This window comes from Haemaphysalis longicornis, unplaced genomic scaffold (assembly GCF_048455015.1).
Source record: "Haemaphysalis longicornis isolate Haplotype H1 unplaced genomic scaffold, Haemaphysalis longicornis Haplotype H1 scaffold_3, whole genome shotgun sequence".
NCBI lineage: Eukaryota > Metazoa > Arthropoda > Arachnida > Ixodida > Ixodidae > Haemaphysalis > Haemaphysalis longicornis.
The window spans coordinates 102,873,957-102,893,619 of record NW_027526335.1 but is presented as its reverse complement, the minus strand read 5'-3'; the positions used below and the strand labels follow the sequence as shown (position 1 = coordinate 102,893,619).

Sequence of the window (19,663 nt, the reverse complement as noted above, 5' to 3'; positions counted from 1 at the left end):
AGATATGCCAAAAGCCACTCACGTCGCTTGCTGCGGCGGTAGGGCGGCCAGCGCTCGATCTCTGACGCTAGAAAGTTTCTGCCTGAAAATATCGCTAGTTCACTAGCAACCACCACAATTAGTAGAGTTCGCTCATTAGCGGTTCGGACTTATCAGAGTACGCGAGCTTACTAGGCGTTTTATTAACGCCCGATTACTTGGCACATTCTGCCTGTGTAAGGCATTTTCATAGTATACCGCTCGGTAGTACGTTGTGTCGCTCCGTGCAGAACACGCAAGTCAGTGGCCTGACCAGCGTGAACAGTATAGTTTCCCACTTGGTCTGTTTTACCACCAGCGAAGGCGAGGATATAAACGTTTTCGATCAAACTACCTAAGCGTGACGTTTTCTTTTTGTTTAAAAGAATATCGACCGGTCGACACCGTGGCAGTCGTAGTCGCATTGCCCCCTACTAAAACCAATATTTGATAAGATGCTGCTTATAAAGAACAAAAAATAAAAAAAACACATCTAAACCAGCCAAAACAATTTTGTGGCTCCAGATTGGAGCTGATTAAACGCTTGAAACTTCTAGGCAGAATGTTAACCTGCAAACAAGCTTGAGCTGCTTTCTTACTATCACCTAACTTTTAATGCATTGCTAGAAGCGGCTCCCTGAAACAAGGAAATCTAAAGGAGAAACACAACGCTCTTCGAACGTAAACCATTAATTGTAATGCTGGTTCTAAACTAGCGCGCCTGGGCAAGGCTGTTTGTGAAATCTGATGTGATGGCCAAGGTGTCCCCAAATCACAAACTGCCCTCTCGGTGTCGTGCGTTTAAACAGCTTTGTTAATATGTGCCTATGGAGAGTTTTAGCTGACCGTTTTTCACGGTCCGCTCTGCTCCGATAGCAAGCGGGAGCGCCATTGCGCATGCGTGCCGCGCTTGGCCGCGAAAGGCATTGGCTCCGGTTGCGCTGAGTGTGCCGCCGATACCGGAGCGGACCGTCGAACACGGTTAGCTAAAACTCTCTCTGAAAACGCGTCCGCACAACGCACGATGCGCAAAGCACAGAAACGGTCGACAGCCGTAGGTTTTGTAAACAGATTATGGCTCAGCGTGACATCTCACTACTAAAATGTGTTATGCCTGCGCTCTCACACCCTTGCTTTGCTATGTAAGAACATGAGCACGCAGAAACTGAAATTATAGAACCGAATCGTTATCGTTCCTTGCACGATTAGGGCGACGGACATCTGCGACCTGGATCAAACTTGTCATACGCATAAACGTCGAGTAAGGGCGACGGAAACTAAAGGCGTCCACCCTGTAATAGCACAGTTGTTGTTTAGACGAGTTGGTACATAATTGCAAGGATTTAAAAGCATTGCACGAAGACGAGGGACTAAAACATCACAATACACACCATGCGCACTGTGTTCGGTTCGTGTTTCGGTTCCTAGTTTTCGTGCAGCGCTCTGCAATCTCTTGCACGCGGTGTACCAAGCACGAGACCGTTTAGAACCTCACATGCATCCGGTGAATGTTGTGCTTTTTATCACGTGAAACGGCGTCAAAATCCCCGTGATACTACGGGCGAACGCTGCCGGCCAACGCGCGGGCGTGCGGGCTCCGACGTTTCCGTTGCTCGCCGATCCTCCATGGAGTGATTTCTCCTCCTGCCACCGCGCGGCGCCACCATCTGCGCGCCTTGCGAATATGGTTCCGGCCGCAATGGTCGCGGACAAAATGGTCCCAGGTGGAAACATGGACGAAATGGTCTTAAGTCAGCTTGAAGCGTGCAAAGAATTTTGGTGCAAATTATCGCGAGTAATCGGTTGGCCATATTGTTTGGCGACTGATGGCATGTTTCCTTCTTTTATTCTGTTTTTTTTTCTTTTTTTACTATTTTTTTTTCTTGCAAACTGCCTTAGCCTAGTGCGGCCGTTTTGTCATGTTGCTTTGGCATAGGCCTGTGGGTGTGAAGGTTGGAGTGAAGAAAGAATCAACAAGAGAAGGAAGCGGGAAGCTGGGCATGTGAAATTACAGAATTTGGTGATGATAACAGGTAAACTGCTGGAAGAGAGATGAGGATTGCTCCCCGTGCCCCCTTGTTTAGCCTGGCTGATTTCTCACTTGCTCATATGAAGGAATTCTGATTTTACTTTTAGCCTGGCAAAGTGCTGCGTTGCATAAAAAGATGTCATTTTTGTGTGTGATTTTACTCTTGATATTGACTTCGAATTAATAACCGCCAACAGAACTAACGCTATGCTCCGGCACAACATTTATTCCTACACTCGCACAAAAGTTAACGAATAGACGCTGCATTGAGCCTGCAGGAAAAGAGGAGTTCGCAAGACGAAAGTTACAATTTTGACTAATAAAGACTTTTTTCGAAGTGCAGTCATGAGCCATTCCGCGTTCGTTTATGAGAAGTGTTCACATTAATTAACAAAACTGCAGTAGTAGTTATAAATACAAAATATTTTCTCTAGCAAATAGTACATGCCAGCACAGTGTAACCGAATATGAGCGACGTCGGGTCGCTGCTCATTGTGCTTCACTGCAGACTATATTCGCACTTCTCAAAACAAATCAAATAAAAATGGACAGGAAATAAAAGCCAGATTTGTTTTCCAGCCCTATGACGAAGTTTTCTATGTGAATGGCCCTATGTGAGCAAATGGCCTATTACAAATCGGCCAATGAAAAAAAAAAAAAAAACGACATGTGACGACCGGTCCTACACCCTTATAATAAGATGCGGAATGTACAAGATGAATGACTTGTCATTTTTCTACAGCTTCATTTAACATCTTGAAATTTCAAAAAGAAGGCTGAAACATACGCAAGATTTCGCTATATCCATCACTTGCCTAAAACGTAATCGTTACAGACATCAACGACTTTTCACGAGGTCGAGGGATTTACTTAGGACCATTTCTCCGGGTTTCCACTTGGCCCCATATTGTCCAGGACCGTTTTGCCCAGGGCCATTTTGTCCGGGACCATAATGTCCGCTACCAAATTACTCGGGATCCTATTGCCCTACGCCCGCATTATCCAGCTATTGCCGGAAGTCCATGAGGGAACGGAAGCTGCTAGCTACGGTGATGGCATGCGGCACGTATTCGTATCAGATGAAGGTCGGGAGCCGTTTTTTTGCCCTAATGAGGAAGCACTGAATGCCCCATAACTCGAAAATCTGGCACCCCATCCATCTTGGCGAGTGATTGTTCCAAAAATGACCGATGGCGCGAAGAGAATACGAGCAAAAAAGTAAACAGGAAAATTTGGGAGATTGTAAATCTGAGATTCGGACCCAGTGCCTACGTAATGCAAGCCAGTCCCGCCTCGCCTAGACCATGACCGATGGCTGACCGTAGCATGATGAGAACGCAGTAAATGCGTTGCGGCCTTAGACATGTAAATGTATACGTTGGAGACGGGCACTGAGCTCTCAATTAATTTAAAAATGCTGTTTACAGAATTAGCAAATCACGTGTACGGTAATAGCGGATATATACGGTTAACAAGGGCGAGGAATTCGGAAGCGAGGAAAGAGGAAAGCGACGCAAAGGTAAAAGCGTACAAACGAGGGTAAGCAGGGGACACAATCGCACCACTGGAGTCTTACAGGAGTAATTTAGTTATGCTAATTGCAATATTAGCAAAGCACGTTTACATTAATAGTGTATGTGTACGGATAAAAAGGGCGATTGGCCGAGCCTCTCGGTTATAGTAACAGGGCCTTGCACAGAGACAGGCTAACAGCGTCCTCCATCTTCCTTGATCAGCTCAGATTTTGGTAACCCACATCAAGGATAGGCTGGTCCCCCGCATCCCATGCGAAGGAAGCCTGGACGTGCAGTCCTGACAACGACCATCCGTTCATTTATTAAAGTTATTCTCTACTTTCGTTTATTAAGTAAGGAATTGGCCCAGGCTTATTATCCTGTTATTTTTGCAATCCTTAGCTTGAGTTTGTGTCAGCTTCGGCACAAAACGGTATACTTTTTGCTGTCCCTTTGGTTTGCTCTGGAATGTTGAAAACGTGAGAGATATTTTCTCTCCCTGTGCACCTTATAACGCTCTAGATTTCGTGCGCAAGAAACTTCGGGGAAATACTTCTTATCAGGGTGACATCGTGCTCGGATGGTTGAATGCACATTGATTTCCGAACGTACCAACTCGGCGATGCTTTTTATTCTTTAAAGAAGGGCTAATGGTTCCCACTCCCAGAGGCGCGCCCTCACGCGCGCAAAACATTTTGTAGAAGGTTTGGGCAGGGCTAAAGGCATGTTATGCCGACAACAACAAACAAAACTTTTCCACGATCCTAGGAGCCACTGATGTTGACGTCCGTAACAGCAAAACCTACAAAGGCATCACTTTTACTCAATTTTATATTGCACTTTCGAGCATTGAAGGATGCTTGAAAACTTTGAGCGCGTTTTCCCTTCAAAAAACGATAACGATCGCCTTTCGACTACCTCCCTTCTTTCCAACAAAAAGTAAACGCATCACTCAACAACCGTAGCAGTGAAAGAGGCAAGAATACAACAGAGGGCTGCGGCTTCTCCGTTAGGATAAGCGGCCAAAGTGGGAGTGCGGGACGGCGGGTGGTGGAAGGAGACTCACCGGTGACGAAGAGGCTCCCCGCGCTGACGCTGGGTCGGATGTCCCCCGTCAGCCGGTGTCGAACGTGACAGCGATAGCGATGCCGCGCGTCAGACACGTCCGTCGCGCCGAACACGCACAGGTCGCCGTCTGAAGTGACCCGGTACTTGGGGCCCAGCTCGGTCGCTGGAAGAAGAGAAAATGACGAAAATGTGACGGCATATCACTCGAGCCCTGCTAACGCTGCAACTCTAGCAGTAACTTTGGTTACCGTAACTTTTGTTTCGTTGATTCGCATTTTCCCGAGCAACATGGTCGCTGGAAAAATTGTTTTAAAGCGAAGCTTTTTATGGATAGGCGAAGGAAAAATCCAGTGGTTCCGTGTACGAGCACAACACCACCTTGTGCATGTGCGGAACGCAAAAAATTGTACAGAAATTCAAAGAATTTTCTAGTATTGCGTAGCATTCTTATGTCGCTCGTCTTGAGTGTTAGTTCTTCACAGTCATTTTTTTTTGTTTTTTTTTCTAAATCCTGTCCGACCAGTTATCTCCATTTACGCTAATTACAGGTGGAACTTTCGCGAAATCTGCATTTTGTCGAAATGAAGGGCGCTGCACGGTTCGCCATTTCCCGTAATTTTTTATGTTTTTTTATTATATTTAGTTTTTCCAATTTCGTTTGACCAATTGTCTCCATTAACTCTATTATAACGATTACATTTGGAAATTCTGAGAAATCTGCATTATTGTGAGAATGCAGCGCGTTACACGGTCCTGGCTTTGGGGGTACTCCGCAAACAATGTCACGCATTAAAACCGGTTGGAAAGGAGTTAAAACTAAGGGAAGAGAGCTTTGCTAGGTTTATAAGAGACATAGCTGCACTGTCGCATCTACCGACACTGGTGAGTGGGAACGGTGCATCGGAGGGAGCGAAAAAGAATCGCTCTCGCAGCAGAGCGCGTGCGCAGCGAGCTATTGCGTCAAGAGTGATGGCGGCGGGCAGAGGCAGTTGGCGATGCGGGCGGAGAAGCCTCCATGTCTTTGAACACAGAGTAGAAGGACATTAATTTTTTTTTGCAAATATTATAATATTTGTGGTGGCGGTTGAAGAAGCAACAACACAGAAGAGCAGACAGCTTTTGTTTTACAGCCAGGATGTATACCACTGCCACCACCCAAATGACTGAATCATATCAGCTGGCCGCAGACCAAAACAGTTTGCGGCAAAGCCCACTTTTCTCGCAAATAGTCTCTAGCTTTTAATTAATGTGGACATAATGAAAAATGACACATTGTAACTGATCACTAAGAAGACTCTGTCATTACACCTAGTTTCATCTAGTTCTAATTATTTGTTAGTTCCCTGTGGAGCTGTAAACAACTATGGATTCCGGTCTGTTGTCAATCCGTAAGCTTTACTGGAAGGGGCATAATTATGTAACAAGGATCTGACTCGTGTCTGTCGGTAATATCCCGCAACTAATTATATGACGCTGGGCTGCTTAAAATATTATGATGCCAGTGAAAGCTTTATCTGTCATAACGAAGCCCTCCCTCCTCCCCCCCCCCCAAAAAAAAAAAAAAAAAAAAACTTGAGGGATGCCAAACTGAGCGGAACTGGTCACATGATGGCGTTTTCTCTGATCACCGCATTTTTATTTTGACGTACCGTTTGGTTCTGCGAACAGATGTGCTTGCATGCATTTGAAATCGCGCGTAATGGCATTGCCAATGCGGCTGAGCACGTTTGCTCAGACTTTTCGTACAACCAGTGGCGCCATGCGAAAATATATTTTCTGCTTCACCGCAGCCAAGCGTGACTGAAAATTCACACTTGCGTTATTTATTACCACGTTGGCGTCAGACAGCGATCATGTAGAGGGGCCATTAAGACAAAGTACCAGCTTGGTTCATTAAAAGCTGCTCTGCCCCGATAATGTCAATGTTACCGCGCACTTGAAACAAACAATGCAAATGTATTAGGAAAAACAGATAAAGCAATGGCGACTTCCTGTCAGCGGATAGGAAGTCGCCATCGCATTATTGCTCTGGTGACGTTAGTGTGACGTCACAGAAACTTGTTTCCGCGATTGGAAGCCGCCGACCGAAGGCATCGCTGAGAAACATGACTGGGCGTCTGGTCGATCTACTGAAGCCTCTACTTCCGTTCGATCGTATCACTTTAAAGGGGCACTGACACAAAAATTTTGCATCTTGTTTTTTTTTTTTTTTTTGCGATAAGTAGCTAGTGACCTACTTATAACCTGTAGAAACCTCATTTGCTTCAGCGTGCGACGGTTGTTTAATTAGAGGCATTTTCAATGCGGCCAGTCGCAGTTTCGGTTTCAGCGAGTGCCGCGAAACGATGGATTTTGTGGATTTTGTGTGAACAAATCTGACCACGTGACCGTCGAAGGGATATCACACAGCAGAGCACTGTCGAATCCGCATCGACGGCAGTTTCTGCGAATGCCCCCACGTACTGATCTCGCGAGGCGCTTAATTAAAAAGCGACCGTGGATGTGACGCAGGCGCTGCGAGTGCAAATGCTACCGCGGCTAAAGAACGACGCGCGACGCTCGAGACGGTGGGTGGCAGGACGCGCGCTGGGAGCAGCTGGCCGATCTGCCTACAGGTCCACCTACAGATGTGTTCGGCTTAGCACTGCGGCGGATATTCGAGTGCCGCTCTCGTAAGCGGTGCAGATGACAATTTTTAATGCAACCCGCCATCACATATGTAAGCCACCATGGTCGGGACTTAGGGACAATTTCGTGCAGCGGTAACAAGCTATCACTCGAGCTACCTGCGCCGGCCTGGGCCACTTCGCGGCCGTGGCCGCCGCCTGCACAGCGACCGTGCGGCTAGCTCAGCGGGCTTTTCGTGCCTCCGGTGCGTTTTCGCATCCAATGGTAATACACAGTAATAGAAACAGAGTGCCTGGAATCGCTGTATAGAACTTTGGTCGCGGCCAGCTGCCCGATGAGCTGACGAAATCACGGCGCCTTCGCCGCCAACGATCGGGTCGTTCGTTCTCGAGAGCAGAAGCTCCGCCCTCCGGCCCTCCGATTGGAGCGGCGAGCCGGGCAAGCCGCCGAAAAACGCCGCCAGTACGGAAGCGGCAAACACAAACTCGTGACGTGTTTGGATGTTGTTTATTTACACGATATCCTCGGGATGTCGATTGCGCGTGGTTCTCTGCTGGCTGCTCGGTTGCGTTTCGCACACTTTAAAATTGATTTTAAATATGTTCTAGGCTGTATTCGCCACTGATATTTTGCAGATGATGTATGTGTGTTCCCACCAATCTATCTCCGAAGTTATCTCGCCTTCGAAATTTTGTGTCAGTGCCCCTTTAATATTAAAGTGCTATCAACACTCTACTACGTTTTAGTGCTGTCCTCTACAGTGCCATTCCTGGTCATATTGCGTCACGTTGGGCGACATGTGGAATTTCCCCACGACATTGTTTTATGCCGGGGTACACAAACCTCACCGGTGTCATATCCGTCACGAAAATGACATCACCAGAAAAAGTTTCATTGGCGCGGCGGCGATAGGTTTCGAACCCGCGATCACTCTGGCCGCAGCGGGAGGTGCGAAACGCTCTACCGACTGAGCCATGAAGTCATGCCCGGGTCGATGTACGAACGCGACTTATGTCCTTCCCTCTAGCTTGTCCATTCAGATGGTGCTGCCATCTAGGAGAGGTGAAGCGAGGTAATGCGTCATGACGCTAATGAGCGCCGATAGTTGGCGTCTCGATACGACAGCGTGCAGCAGCGGAAGCTGCTGTGCTTACCCGGCCGCCGCCTATGTGGAACGCCGCCGCCGCGTTCCACAAGCTGATGTCGCATCGCAAGCGTCGCACCTTTGCATAAGAGACCCGCCAGCATGACGTCGCTCGCCAAGCACACCCACAAGACTGCTGCCGACCCGCAAATCATGCTCGTTTCGCTGTAGCGTACTGTGACTTCACCAAACGATTCACTGACAACCCGTTCGGTTTCGTTCGCACAGTTTGCGAGCGCCTCGGGTTTCAATCGGATTTACTTAATGCTTCGGCGCCTGTAATCCAGTGTCTAATGTTGATGCGTCTAGCGGTTCCATACCACCGAAATATAAATAGCGATGTGCAAGTTCATATCGATGCACAATAAACATTCAAATGCTCCTGTTAAGGCACATTTAGCTTTTGCGTTTTACAAATGAATATGAAAGAAGGATCAACCACATTTTTTTCGCTATTTCATACGTTTTTCCAGTTTAAAGAAACAAAAACATCCTTTGTGGTTGGAATGGAGCTGACCGAGTTAACGAAGGCCAGTTCTTTCCAACTGTGCAAAGCTGTAATTTGTTTTCGTGACGCCTTTAAAACAAAGTTTATACGCCAGAAATCGAGATGGTTTCCCCGTGTCTCCGCAAGAAAGAAGAAAGTAGGAAGGAGGAAAAAGAATGACAGGAACGCTAACCAGGTTATAGCTTAGTTTGTTATTCGGCGCGTGTGAAATGGGAAGGTGGGCAAAAATTAGAAAACGAAAAAAAAGGAAGGTGAAAGCTGCAGAGAGTAGAAAGGTGCGCCCAGCGTCAGAACTCGAAATGTCGACTGCAGTGTTTCCCCAAATAAAAGAAACAGTAAATGAGATATCCCAGTATTCCACGCCCGCCGCCATTTCGAAGCAGCTTGGTGTTTGTGGCCTGGTTCGCGGAACGACTTTGAAAAGTCAAATTGCTCATGCAAAATGGTGACCCGGTCTGCATTGAAAACGGCCTGCGCAGTTCGCCGGCGGCAAACGCGAGCCCCGAATGCTTATTGACGCATGCCAACGCAGCTGCCAGGGCCATTCCTTTAGCGCAAGTATAGCTCGGCGTGCCAAAATGATGCGAAAAACTTCGTTCAATGGCGTAGAGGCGACGACCAACGGTGCACGGAAGCTACTTTTGTTTGGGCATTGTGTTCATAAAATTGCACGGCAATTAGATTTCGCCTCCTACACACGCAATATCGGCTGAAGGTTTTAGTGCGGAAGTTGTGACGGCGTGTCATGAACAAGAATGAGGAAAAACCTACACGCGACTCTGTAATGGTATAACAGGGTAGGTAAAAATCGTGGCGTTTTCGTATTTAGAAGAAAGGTAATTAATTATACAGAAAACGCCTGGAAAACAGTCGGTCTTGGTTTATGTCCATTAGTAGAATTGACGTGCAGTCCGCGGAAAAGCAGTCACGTGCAATAACGTCAGCAAGCGTGCATGTGGCAACTGCATTACTGCTCTGTTGCACCCGGAAGCATACAGTACTCACAAACGAATTCGGTTTTAAAATGTGTTTTTGAACTTAAAGAGACCGTTCTCCTGCATTGGTCGGTTATACACAAGGGAAGGCAACTCACCCCTGTACGTTTACCTGGAGTCTCATTCTCGATTTAACAAATGTTTCGTCAATTCGCAATATCCAACAAAAATGTTTTCTGACCGGCACTTGGTTGTGCCAGCTTCATCCGGCGGGCCAAACAGCTGTGTTTGCAGTCGCAATATCATCGTTTTACGATGTCGAAGGACAACAGTTTAAAGTCCTACTTGTTTTATTTTTTCGCTTCCGATCGGGTCCTATTAACGGCTGGAAAACAAGGCAATACGCAAAGAGGAAGGCGGCGTGCTTTTCGGTTGCTCTTCCATTAAAATACCACTTGCGCAAAGTTTGGCTGTAACGTGGACGTGTTTTAAAACTTGGCTGGCAAGAATACGTAACCCGTCAGCAACTTTACGTCCCGCAAATGCGACTGGGTTTTGTTTTGAAGACGACGTGCGTTTGTTACTGCATTCTGGCCACAAGAATGATACTTTGACCGCGTTTAAGTTCGAAAGAGGTAAGCATAAAAGCAACATTTTATGGTTTGTTTTCACGAGACGCAGTAAAATTGTTGTTACTGCCCTAGCGTAACAGCATCACAATAGGATAGTACATGCTGTTGTGCCAAAGTGCCCGACACAAATTCGCTGGGCTGGCGACCCGCCGACGGCTGGGCCGAATCACGCCTCGGTCAAACGGCCCGCGGCAAGCGTGCACGCACCGACAGGCCAGGAAGCGGCGCCGCAGAGTCGCCTCCCCTTTTCCCGTCGCTGGTATCGTCTGACGGAATCCCTTCGCCTCAATTCGTCGAATTCAAACTACGGCCAGCGGAGAGGGCTGATTGGACGGATTCGAACTGCTCGCGGTGTCAACGGACCCCAGGTGGTTTAAAAACGGCCCGGAAAAGGCGGCGAGTGCGGCATTAAGCCGAGGCACTTAGTTAAGACGTGCTCTCGCCTCTGTGCGAGCCATGTAGGGCCCTTGTTACCCTTATACATACTGTATATAATGCTGGTGCAACTCACCGTCGGCTCGACAGCTCCGAAGCTCAGCTCTGCCCCGCGCTTCGCAACAACGTAACAAGGCAACTTCGCCACAACGTCTTTCCTTTAAAACGATCCCAAAGCGTTCCATTCGTTCTCTCTCTTCACAGACTTGTAGGACGCAGAAATGAAGAACAGGAAAAATTACAAAAATTAAAGCCGTTCCACTCAACGTGGAAGCTGACTGAAGTGCAGAGAAAGTTATTCGCCGTAACGGGCTGTGGCGGTGTTATCCGCTCACTGCTACCACCCCAAGCAATTCAAGTGCCCGCCTCCGTAATATATACCTGTAGTTTCTTTTTTTTTTTTTTGCGCTAAACATTGGGTGATGTATGACAAGCGCCAGCGTTTCACAAGTTTCGAACGGTTATCAATATTTAAACCGCTTGGTTTTCCAAGCATCTACGGGATGCCCCACGACGAAATGCCGGGCTATACTTGGGTCCGTTATCTCGCGGCACCGCCCGATTCCGGCAGTCGTTTGACATCGACCGTTACAGCGAGCTACGACGACATTGCGAGCCCCTAAAGTGCGCTGCAATTAAATAAAAGCAACACGATGTTAGTTAATCTGCGGCATAAGCATGGTTTTAGGTTGTTGGGTAAAGCTTTCAGCTGTCACGGCTTCGAATAACCGATAGTGATCACATAAACTGCATGCGCCATGTAGCCAACGAAAGCGGGACGAATGTAAGGATGTCCATAAAAGCGGTAACACAAATACGAGTTGCATATTGGCGTTAAAACTGACGACTAACTTCTGTTACTGAAGAAGGTGAAAATAAATAGATACGAATGAATGAAAAGACTATGTAAGGATCAAAATTTAAGCACACGCCTTTCGCTCGCCTTTCGGCGAACTAGATCGTTTTGGGATGATTTAAACTGTGATTGAAACTATAACAATCTGCCTATTTCATTTGGATTAGCCGCCGTTTTTCTTGTGCAAACATTTACCAAGTGTTTGTTCGCCTTCTCGACGAAATCTCAGAACTTGGTTGGGATTTCCGTACGCTGAGCGCCAAAGTACGGGTAATTTTGCCAGATCTTTATTTCCAGACGTCGCTGATCTTTTGCGGAAAACAACATGGCGAGTTGATGGGAACTTCACGAAGTGGAAAATAAGGCCCCCGCTATAAATTTGAGAAAAGTGCATAATACGCATGAATTACAGCCTACGAAAAAGTGTGCCTAAAAATGAGGCCCCCAAATCCTGCGTCAATTTATTCTCACCCGCTTACTTGCATAACGGCCAACTTCTTGAATATCGCTCTTCGCCCATCACGCAGAATTATTTATAGACTAAGATTACGAAAAAAATCCCGGGCTATATCCACTAGCCTGAAACCTGGTAGGGGGTGGAGCATGCAGTGTATATGTGTATTCTTGGCGCCTTGGTGTTTTTCCCAACAGAGATGGAACCATTGGGGTGGGGGGGGGGGGGGGGGGGTACAGGTATAGAGCTTTGCTGTAAAAGTCCACTGTCTTTGCAGCACGAAGCTCTCTAGCACGAGGCGTAAACGAGTGTCCCGGTGTTTTTTTAGTTAGCGTTACGATCTAGCGCGAGGCATAAAACGAGTTTTCCGATGTTTTAGTACCGTGACTACATGAGATGAACGACGATTACGACGACGACAGGAGATGCCGACAGCCCCAGCCCTTAAGGGGCTTCGCCCCTAAGAAATGTCAATATACCGCTGGGATAAAAGAAAAATAAGGGGCAAGGAGATCCTGCGGAACATAATGCCAAATCAATAATTGGGAAACAACGTGAGGAGCACAATGAACGCTGAGAGGCTATTCCAGTTTAGCGCAATGAAGATTAGCTTAGGTTATCTTAGCTTTGCTTAGCTTAGCAAGAGCACTGCGAGGCCGCCTTTCTCAATTCTCACCCCGACTCAGAGCAACAGCACGTCTAAGTGGCGTAAGAGGCCGCTAGGACCGACGGCCCCATGGCCGCCATCTAACGGGGAAGGCCAGGTGACTTCCTCCCTTACGCCCCTTCAATGTACTAGTATGGGCTCGAATAAAGTTTCTTCTCTCTCTACAGGTTAGCCGTTTGATAGTACTACCTTACATCGGGAGCGGTAGCGGTGAAAGAAGTAACCGCAGCGGCTACAGCAATATTTGTGAAAGCGGAAAGACTAACGAAGCTGGTTAGCACAGGTTGTGCGGAAGTTCCCGCTCAAGTACTCCGTCGCAAGCTTCCCAGCTGACTTCCGGAAGCCCGCTACAACAATGCGTCTCTTGCTGCCGGCGAAAAGCTGGACACGTATCAAGCTCGCATAACAGTTGCAAGGGACCTTTGTGCTCTACTTCCACGCCTCGCACCGAACTTTTTTCTGTGGAAAGCGTGCAGACGCCTCGTGTGCGAACGGTAGTGCGTACTCTAGCGGTCGGCAAAACGTTTCCCAGTCACCCCAAAGACCACCCTCGTCGTTTGCCGTTTTATCCCTCAGCTGCCAGCTTATCCCGTATTTATACGAAGGACAATATCATTATGACATATTCAACCACTCCGCAGAAACTTCTATAGACAGGAGGGTGGCCCTTTTACTCTGAAGCTACTCTACCTTGCCCGTTCGTCGCTGACAGGCAAATTTTTTTTGCCATCAACAAACCTGTTCCCTCTCCCTCCAGGCTCCTAGTAGACCGCAACGTCTACCGCCGTTGTATCTTTTCAAGGCATTACGCAATATTACCGTACCAACGGACAACGCTTCCCTCCTGAACTCTCCAAAGCAGAAGAATCGTTTTTCGGTACAGTGGAAACCAATCCCTTTTCTCACCCAGTCCGGCTCAATCGTGTGTTCCCCACCCAATGCCCAGCTCCATACAAGTTCCGTTTTGTTCATTCGGAAGTCTACGTTGTATTATAACAGAGTGCAAACAGAACCCAAACCTATCGCCTCTCCCATCCCAACTTCCCCAACCGTGAACTTTGCGAGGCCTGATGACCAGGATCCACCTGGACGTCCAGCGACTTCTTGCCCACATTGCGAAGGCTTCTCGCTCATCTCATGGGTTCTTGGAACGGGAAACAACTACCACATTTTAACGACTCAATAAAACGTTTTTACTACAACTTCTACTGCTACTACTACGGGTGCTACGACTTTTGCAAGTACTGCTGTTACTTCTATTGCCGTGAAGGTGCCCACGGCGCCGTTATCACCAACCCTTGTTGAGAAGAGGGCACCCGGTGTTTTTTTCTCGAATCCAACGGCTCCTCCAAGCCATACGTGCGTCTCTTTTGAAGCCAGAATTTCCACTGCCAGTTCGGCAATAAAAAGGACATTTTTGTTGCTATTTTGTGGGGCACGTATATATGGCATGCACTTAGATGACCCAAAAAATGTACACGCACTAAACAAAACAAAAAAAACATGGTGAACTACTTTTACTCCACGCAGAAAAAAAACCAAAAGTGGAATGTGCTCATTACTTTGTAAAGCCTCCGCTTATATAAAATTTAAGTTTTGGAAAAATTACTATCGCGTAAATGGTGGAATGCCAGTCATTAAAACTCACTTCAGTTCAACCCCCTAACTTCAAGAAAAATTATGTCGCAGTACAACGCTAGTAACGATGTACACCCAAAATAGGGTTTAATTATGGGTGGACCCTGACTAGAAACTTTAAACTACAGATTTCGCCTCATCCTAGCGGTGTGCTTTTTGTTCTTCTCGCTTCTTTTGTAACCGAGACCCGGATTGGAATAATTTTCTTGCATTGAGGCTGAAGAATTAGCATAACATACTATAAAGCTTTTTGTTTGCCCTGTGTGAGGCTACCGTGGTAGAGACCTGACCTTCAAGAAACTTGAGAAATCCGGGAAAAAGAATCCCGTTACAAGCATGTGGGAAAATGTGCAACTTGAACGCGTGAGCTCGTCCCATCCCACTCTATCAGCGAGAACAACAAAAAAAAGTATAGCTAAGGGTGCGCATGCGAAACTTTTCAGCACAACTAAAAACCTTGAAGACAGAGGCTTGGAAGAAGGTGTCCGCTACTTCCTTACTATAGTTTTTGCGGGTGACGATGCCTGGGCGTCCCGCATCTGCTAAGGTGAAAGACGAACCGTCCTGCCGCGCTAATTACATCATACACGTAGAGAAGAAATGATTTAGTAGTTCGCCTAACGACACTGTGATGACGGCAATTATTGTACATTTGAGCCACCCTGACTGCCCATGTGATTACAGAGGACCGGTGTCATTTGTCCGCGAGCAGAAAGAAACGTTAGCCGGGAGACAGCACGCCGAAGAATGCAGCAGGCTTTTTTGCAGAGCCCCCGTCAACGAAGAAGCGCAAATGGAGACCGACTAAGCCTTATTCGTCTGGTAATCTTGTTTCTGCTAATGCTAATTAGCCTCCATTTTAATGAGGACGTCCACCCACTTGCCAAAAAAAGAAGCCCCCCCCCTAAAAAAAGCAGTTGCCGCTCCAATGAACATGTTGGAATATTTGCGAAGAAAAACTTCGTTATTGTGTTTGTGCTTGAGTTTATCTAGATTCGCGCTCCGTTGGCGCACATGCTAATGAGATGAGTGCGGGAGTTGCCTATGTAACTCGTTTTATCCTCGTTGCCGCTTCGGTCGCAGGACACGCACACACTATCAAACACTTCCTCACAACGCCGAGTTTGATTACGTGGGCACAGGTGTTTTCTTATGGCCACGTGCCCGTAATGCCTAAGGTAAGACCGCAAACCCAAGCAAAGCTATTTAAAAGTGTAGGCTCTGCAATATATCCGCGTAGGCTCCACGGTTTCGTTTCCTTCCTTTTCCGCGATGCCCGCGTTACGATAGATATTCTTGGCGATCCTGTGATTCACTGGGCAAGGAAGCAACGACCAGCCTGAAATCTCGAGGGAGAGCCAACAAAACCATCGCTTTAATTTTTTTTGTTCTGTTTTCACAGAGTACGTACCTTGACAAGATATGGCGCACATATCTATGCTAGAGAATGAAGTGACCCGTTGTGCCTCCCGGGCAACGGAACACAGAATTGGACGCTAAAAATTGTTATAACACATGAACAGATTTGTGTGGCTTTCTGGAGCGACTAATTTGGTGCTGCAGGTTCGAATGAAATCTAGGTTTTCGTTGCAACATGTTTTAGGCAGTTAACCAAACATTTTCTTCGTAATTAAAAATCCGCAACGAAGTGTGAAATTGATGATGATGATGATGTTTTGCGGCTTCCCTTTGTAACTGGGTGGTGTTTCACAGCGACCTTAGTCGTAACGCCAGTACAATAACCACTCCGTGAAAAAAATACCCTTTAAGGTATTTTTGTGGTAGTCTGACTTCTTTGTTCGAATGCCTCGCTAGCTACTTCTCCCCTCTTTTCCCACCAACATTATAACCTTCTTTTACTAACCTCTACTGCGTTCCAAATCACTTTTCCTTTAACCTTAAAGGGACCGTGCAGACAAAATACAAGTTTGTTTTATTCGAAAGATTTGGTGTTTTATAGTGCCCTCAGCGCTTTTCCGGCAGCAAACGATGCTTTATTCATTGAGAAATTAAAAAAAAATTAAGTTATAATTTTGATTCTCCCGCCAAATCGTGTGTGTCGTTGCGTCTGCAATGGCGTAACCAGGACCGGTCTTCAAACGAGCGTTAATGCGCTGTTTAGTAAGCAGCGTACTGCGGACCGCCTTCTTTATTAGCAGTCCTCCTACACCTTGGTTCTGGTGAAGTAAACCTTGTCCCTAACAGGGCTGACCTCACCAGCACCAGTTAACATTAAAGAGCATTATCTGTCTCTCTCTCCTATACCTTCGTGGTACGGAAGGGTCTCTGTGCATGAGCCCGTTTAAACAGTAAAAGTCCTTCTAGATGGCGCCACCTTACTATGCGGGACCGTTTTCCGCCTTTGTTTTGTTTCTGACCGTATTTGCACCTGGCCTGCTCTTGTCACGGTAGTAATCGTTTCGTGAAACAAGGGGTATGCTCGACAAACAGGGTCATGTAAGACATTGTCGCTTACGCCAATAGACCAGCGTCGTGTGAAACAACCCCGACGCACTAAACGGCTGGGCAGCTATAGCAAGCACAGTGCGCCCAGTACCGACAGCACCAAGCAGTGCTACTTCTATGTTTACATGCACTTCGTAACTTCTATTGTTTACCCCATCATTCTTACTGCTATAAAATGGATATACATCACATTTAACCGAAAATAGCTGGTTCTGCAAGCTTATAATGCCTTCCTGAGTTGCGTCTGATTTTGCTGGCTTCAGACTATCGCACAGCTGCGCATAACACGTCATAGTTTATTGTGCGGGAAATGGGCTCGTGAGACACATGGCCATTCCCATTTTTCTTAATTATAAAGCTTATTTGAACGAAGTTTACGTTAAAAGTGGTGTCAGTATGATTCTAGGGAGGCAATGTTTCTAATGAAAAAAAATTGTGTTTTGACTGCATGGCCCCTTTAAAGATGTACTGACACGAAATTTCAAAGCTGAGATAACTGTGTGGAAAGCTTCCTTTGTATATGGAGATAACTTCGCGAAATGTCAACCATAACCGTTGTTACGAATCAGCCCGCCGCAGTGATTTGTGCAACACTCCTCGTCTGTGTGGCGAAGCCTCCACTACGTGCGCCTTTCAAGCAGGCCCCCCTGTCGGTGACTCACGCTTGCAGTCAACGGATTCAAACGCGTCGTAACATGTCTGGATCGCTGGCGCCTCGGTATCGGCGTGATTCAAACTTCGGCGTTGGCAGACGAGGCATGCTTCAACTTGTCCGAAGGACACGGAAGCCGATGCGGAGACCTCCTCTCTCCCCTCTCTCGGACTCAGCGTGCGCCGCTATACTCGGTTACAACCAAGGAGGTTAAAAGAAATTCCAATTTTTTTTAACCTCCTTGGTTACAACTCAAGAACGGCACCACCTCATGTAGTGTATCACTCCGCCAAAGCGCCGGACCCGTGACGTCACTGCGCGCGCGTTTTGAAAGGGGTTTGCTATGAATGCGTGATATCGTCTGCCTTGTCTCACGCAGTTTGTTTGTCGTCACTGGAGTCGTTTATAAGTATATTAAGTCCAGAAAATCACGGGAACGGCCCACGCCATGTTCAAAATATTCCCAGTAAGGCCCTACTTACGCCGCGCGGAGATACATCCGGCTACGGTGATAAGGCACAGTGGCAACTTCCGGTGCCGTTCTTAAGTTGTCACCGAGTATAGTACCGAACGCTCACGAACTCGGGAAAGAGTGTTGGGTGTGTCTGTGCCGTTCGTGTCGTGTGCACAACCTAGAGGGAACGCTTGTTTGACCGTTAGCGCTTTGGGTATAAATAAGACCCCTCCCCATGCGCTGTAGTTCATCACTCCGCTCGAGTCCTGTGCTGTAACCTTGCCCGTCGGGGCATTGCTCTTGTCTGGCTTGGGCCCATCTCTCGCCATGAAGTAAACAACTTAAGTTCGTTTTCGGCTTCGGGTCTTCTTCAAGGCAGCAACATTGGCTGGCCGCTCGCTTCACCACGCTACCACACGCATTTCAGAGGCGACGGAGCTCGGCTCGGGTACGCCCTCCCGTATGCAGCAACGGGTTGTCAGCGGTGGGATGACAACGTTGCAATACCGTTAATTAGAAAATACTTTAAATGAATTTTAAACTTTGCACGCCGCAGAACGGATACCCTTTCGACATCGGCATCAGCATGACGCCATCTGCTCCTCGCCCCAAACTGCCGACGTCAGTGCTCCAGTGAGGCAGCAAAGCCTTGGCTGCTGTTGTTGCATTCTTCATCACCTTGTGCATTACGTCACAGTTTTAGGAAGGTCGTCATGCGGCCCGGGCAGTTGCGACCACGGTCGCCTGGACACGTGCGTGCGCGCGCGTCCAGGCCGGCCTTGGTGCGATGGGAACAGTAACGTCAAGTGCGCCTTCCTGTCATGGGGGCCGCCTTGGTATTGTTTAATCGAAGCCGAAACTACGCCACCTCCGAGGCATTCAGACAAACACATTTGCCCACCCCACTAGAGCCCACATTCTGGCCCCCACCCTGTACTCCTCGCAATGCCGCTTCTGCGAGGCTCCGGGAACCCTCTTCTATATCATGTGGGGCTGTGATAAGAACCCCCACCTACCCCTCCTGCCTTTCCCCTCCCCTGAGCACTGGGAGAGAGCACTGTCCAGCTCGGACCCTGACGACCAGCTTTGGCTGGTGCAGCGAGCCCAAGAAGCCGGACAGACTCAAGGGGTCCTGGAATGAGGACTCTTCCCCAGAGCTGACAGCTTCAGATACACGTTTATTCCTCCTCCTCCTCCTGACGTGAATAAACGGGGCTTTCAAGAAGTATGTACGTTGTGATCCACCACCTCATGTGTCATTCTATATTAGCGGGCTGGTAGGCACCCATAGCAGAGAAAAAAATTTAACACGAAAATTTTGTATCCGTACTCCTTTAACGCCAAGGGCTTCGGCAAGCTGGATGTCTCCCTCACTGAGAACTGAACATATACTTTTGCACTCAGTTACAATATGTCGACTGGTATGTGACTCCCTGCTGCAACGTGCGCACAGTTCGTCCTGTGCCTGCTCGCAGATAAGCGTCATCTACGCCAGATCACGCCCATATGCAAAGCCGCCCTCACAACTTCCTTTCCCGTAGGGTACAGGGCAGGTGCGATTCTTT

The 19,663-nt window shown here is 47.7% G+C and overlaps 1 protein-coding gene across 2 annotated transcripts in view; it reads right to left on the bottom strand.

Annotated features, from left to right (window-relative positions):
* The window catches only part of LOC144174971 (cell adhesion molecule Dscam1-like), a 706,974-nt gene that overhangs the window by 157,860 nt on the left and 529,451 nt on the right, over positions 1-19,663 (bottom strand). For both annotated transcript variants that reach the window (XM_077703963.1, XM_077703962.1), the window contains exon 4: positions 4,628-4,792. In XM_077703963.1, coding sequence (XP_077560089.1) covers positions 4,628-4,792 — 165 coding nt within the window. The remainder of the gene's footprint in view (positions 1-4,627; positions 4,793-19,663) is intronic.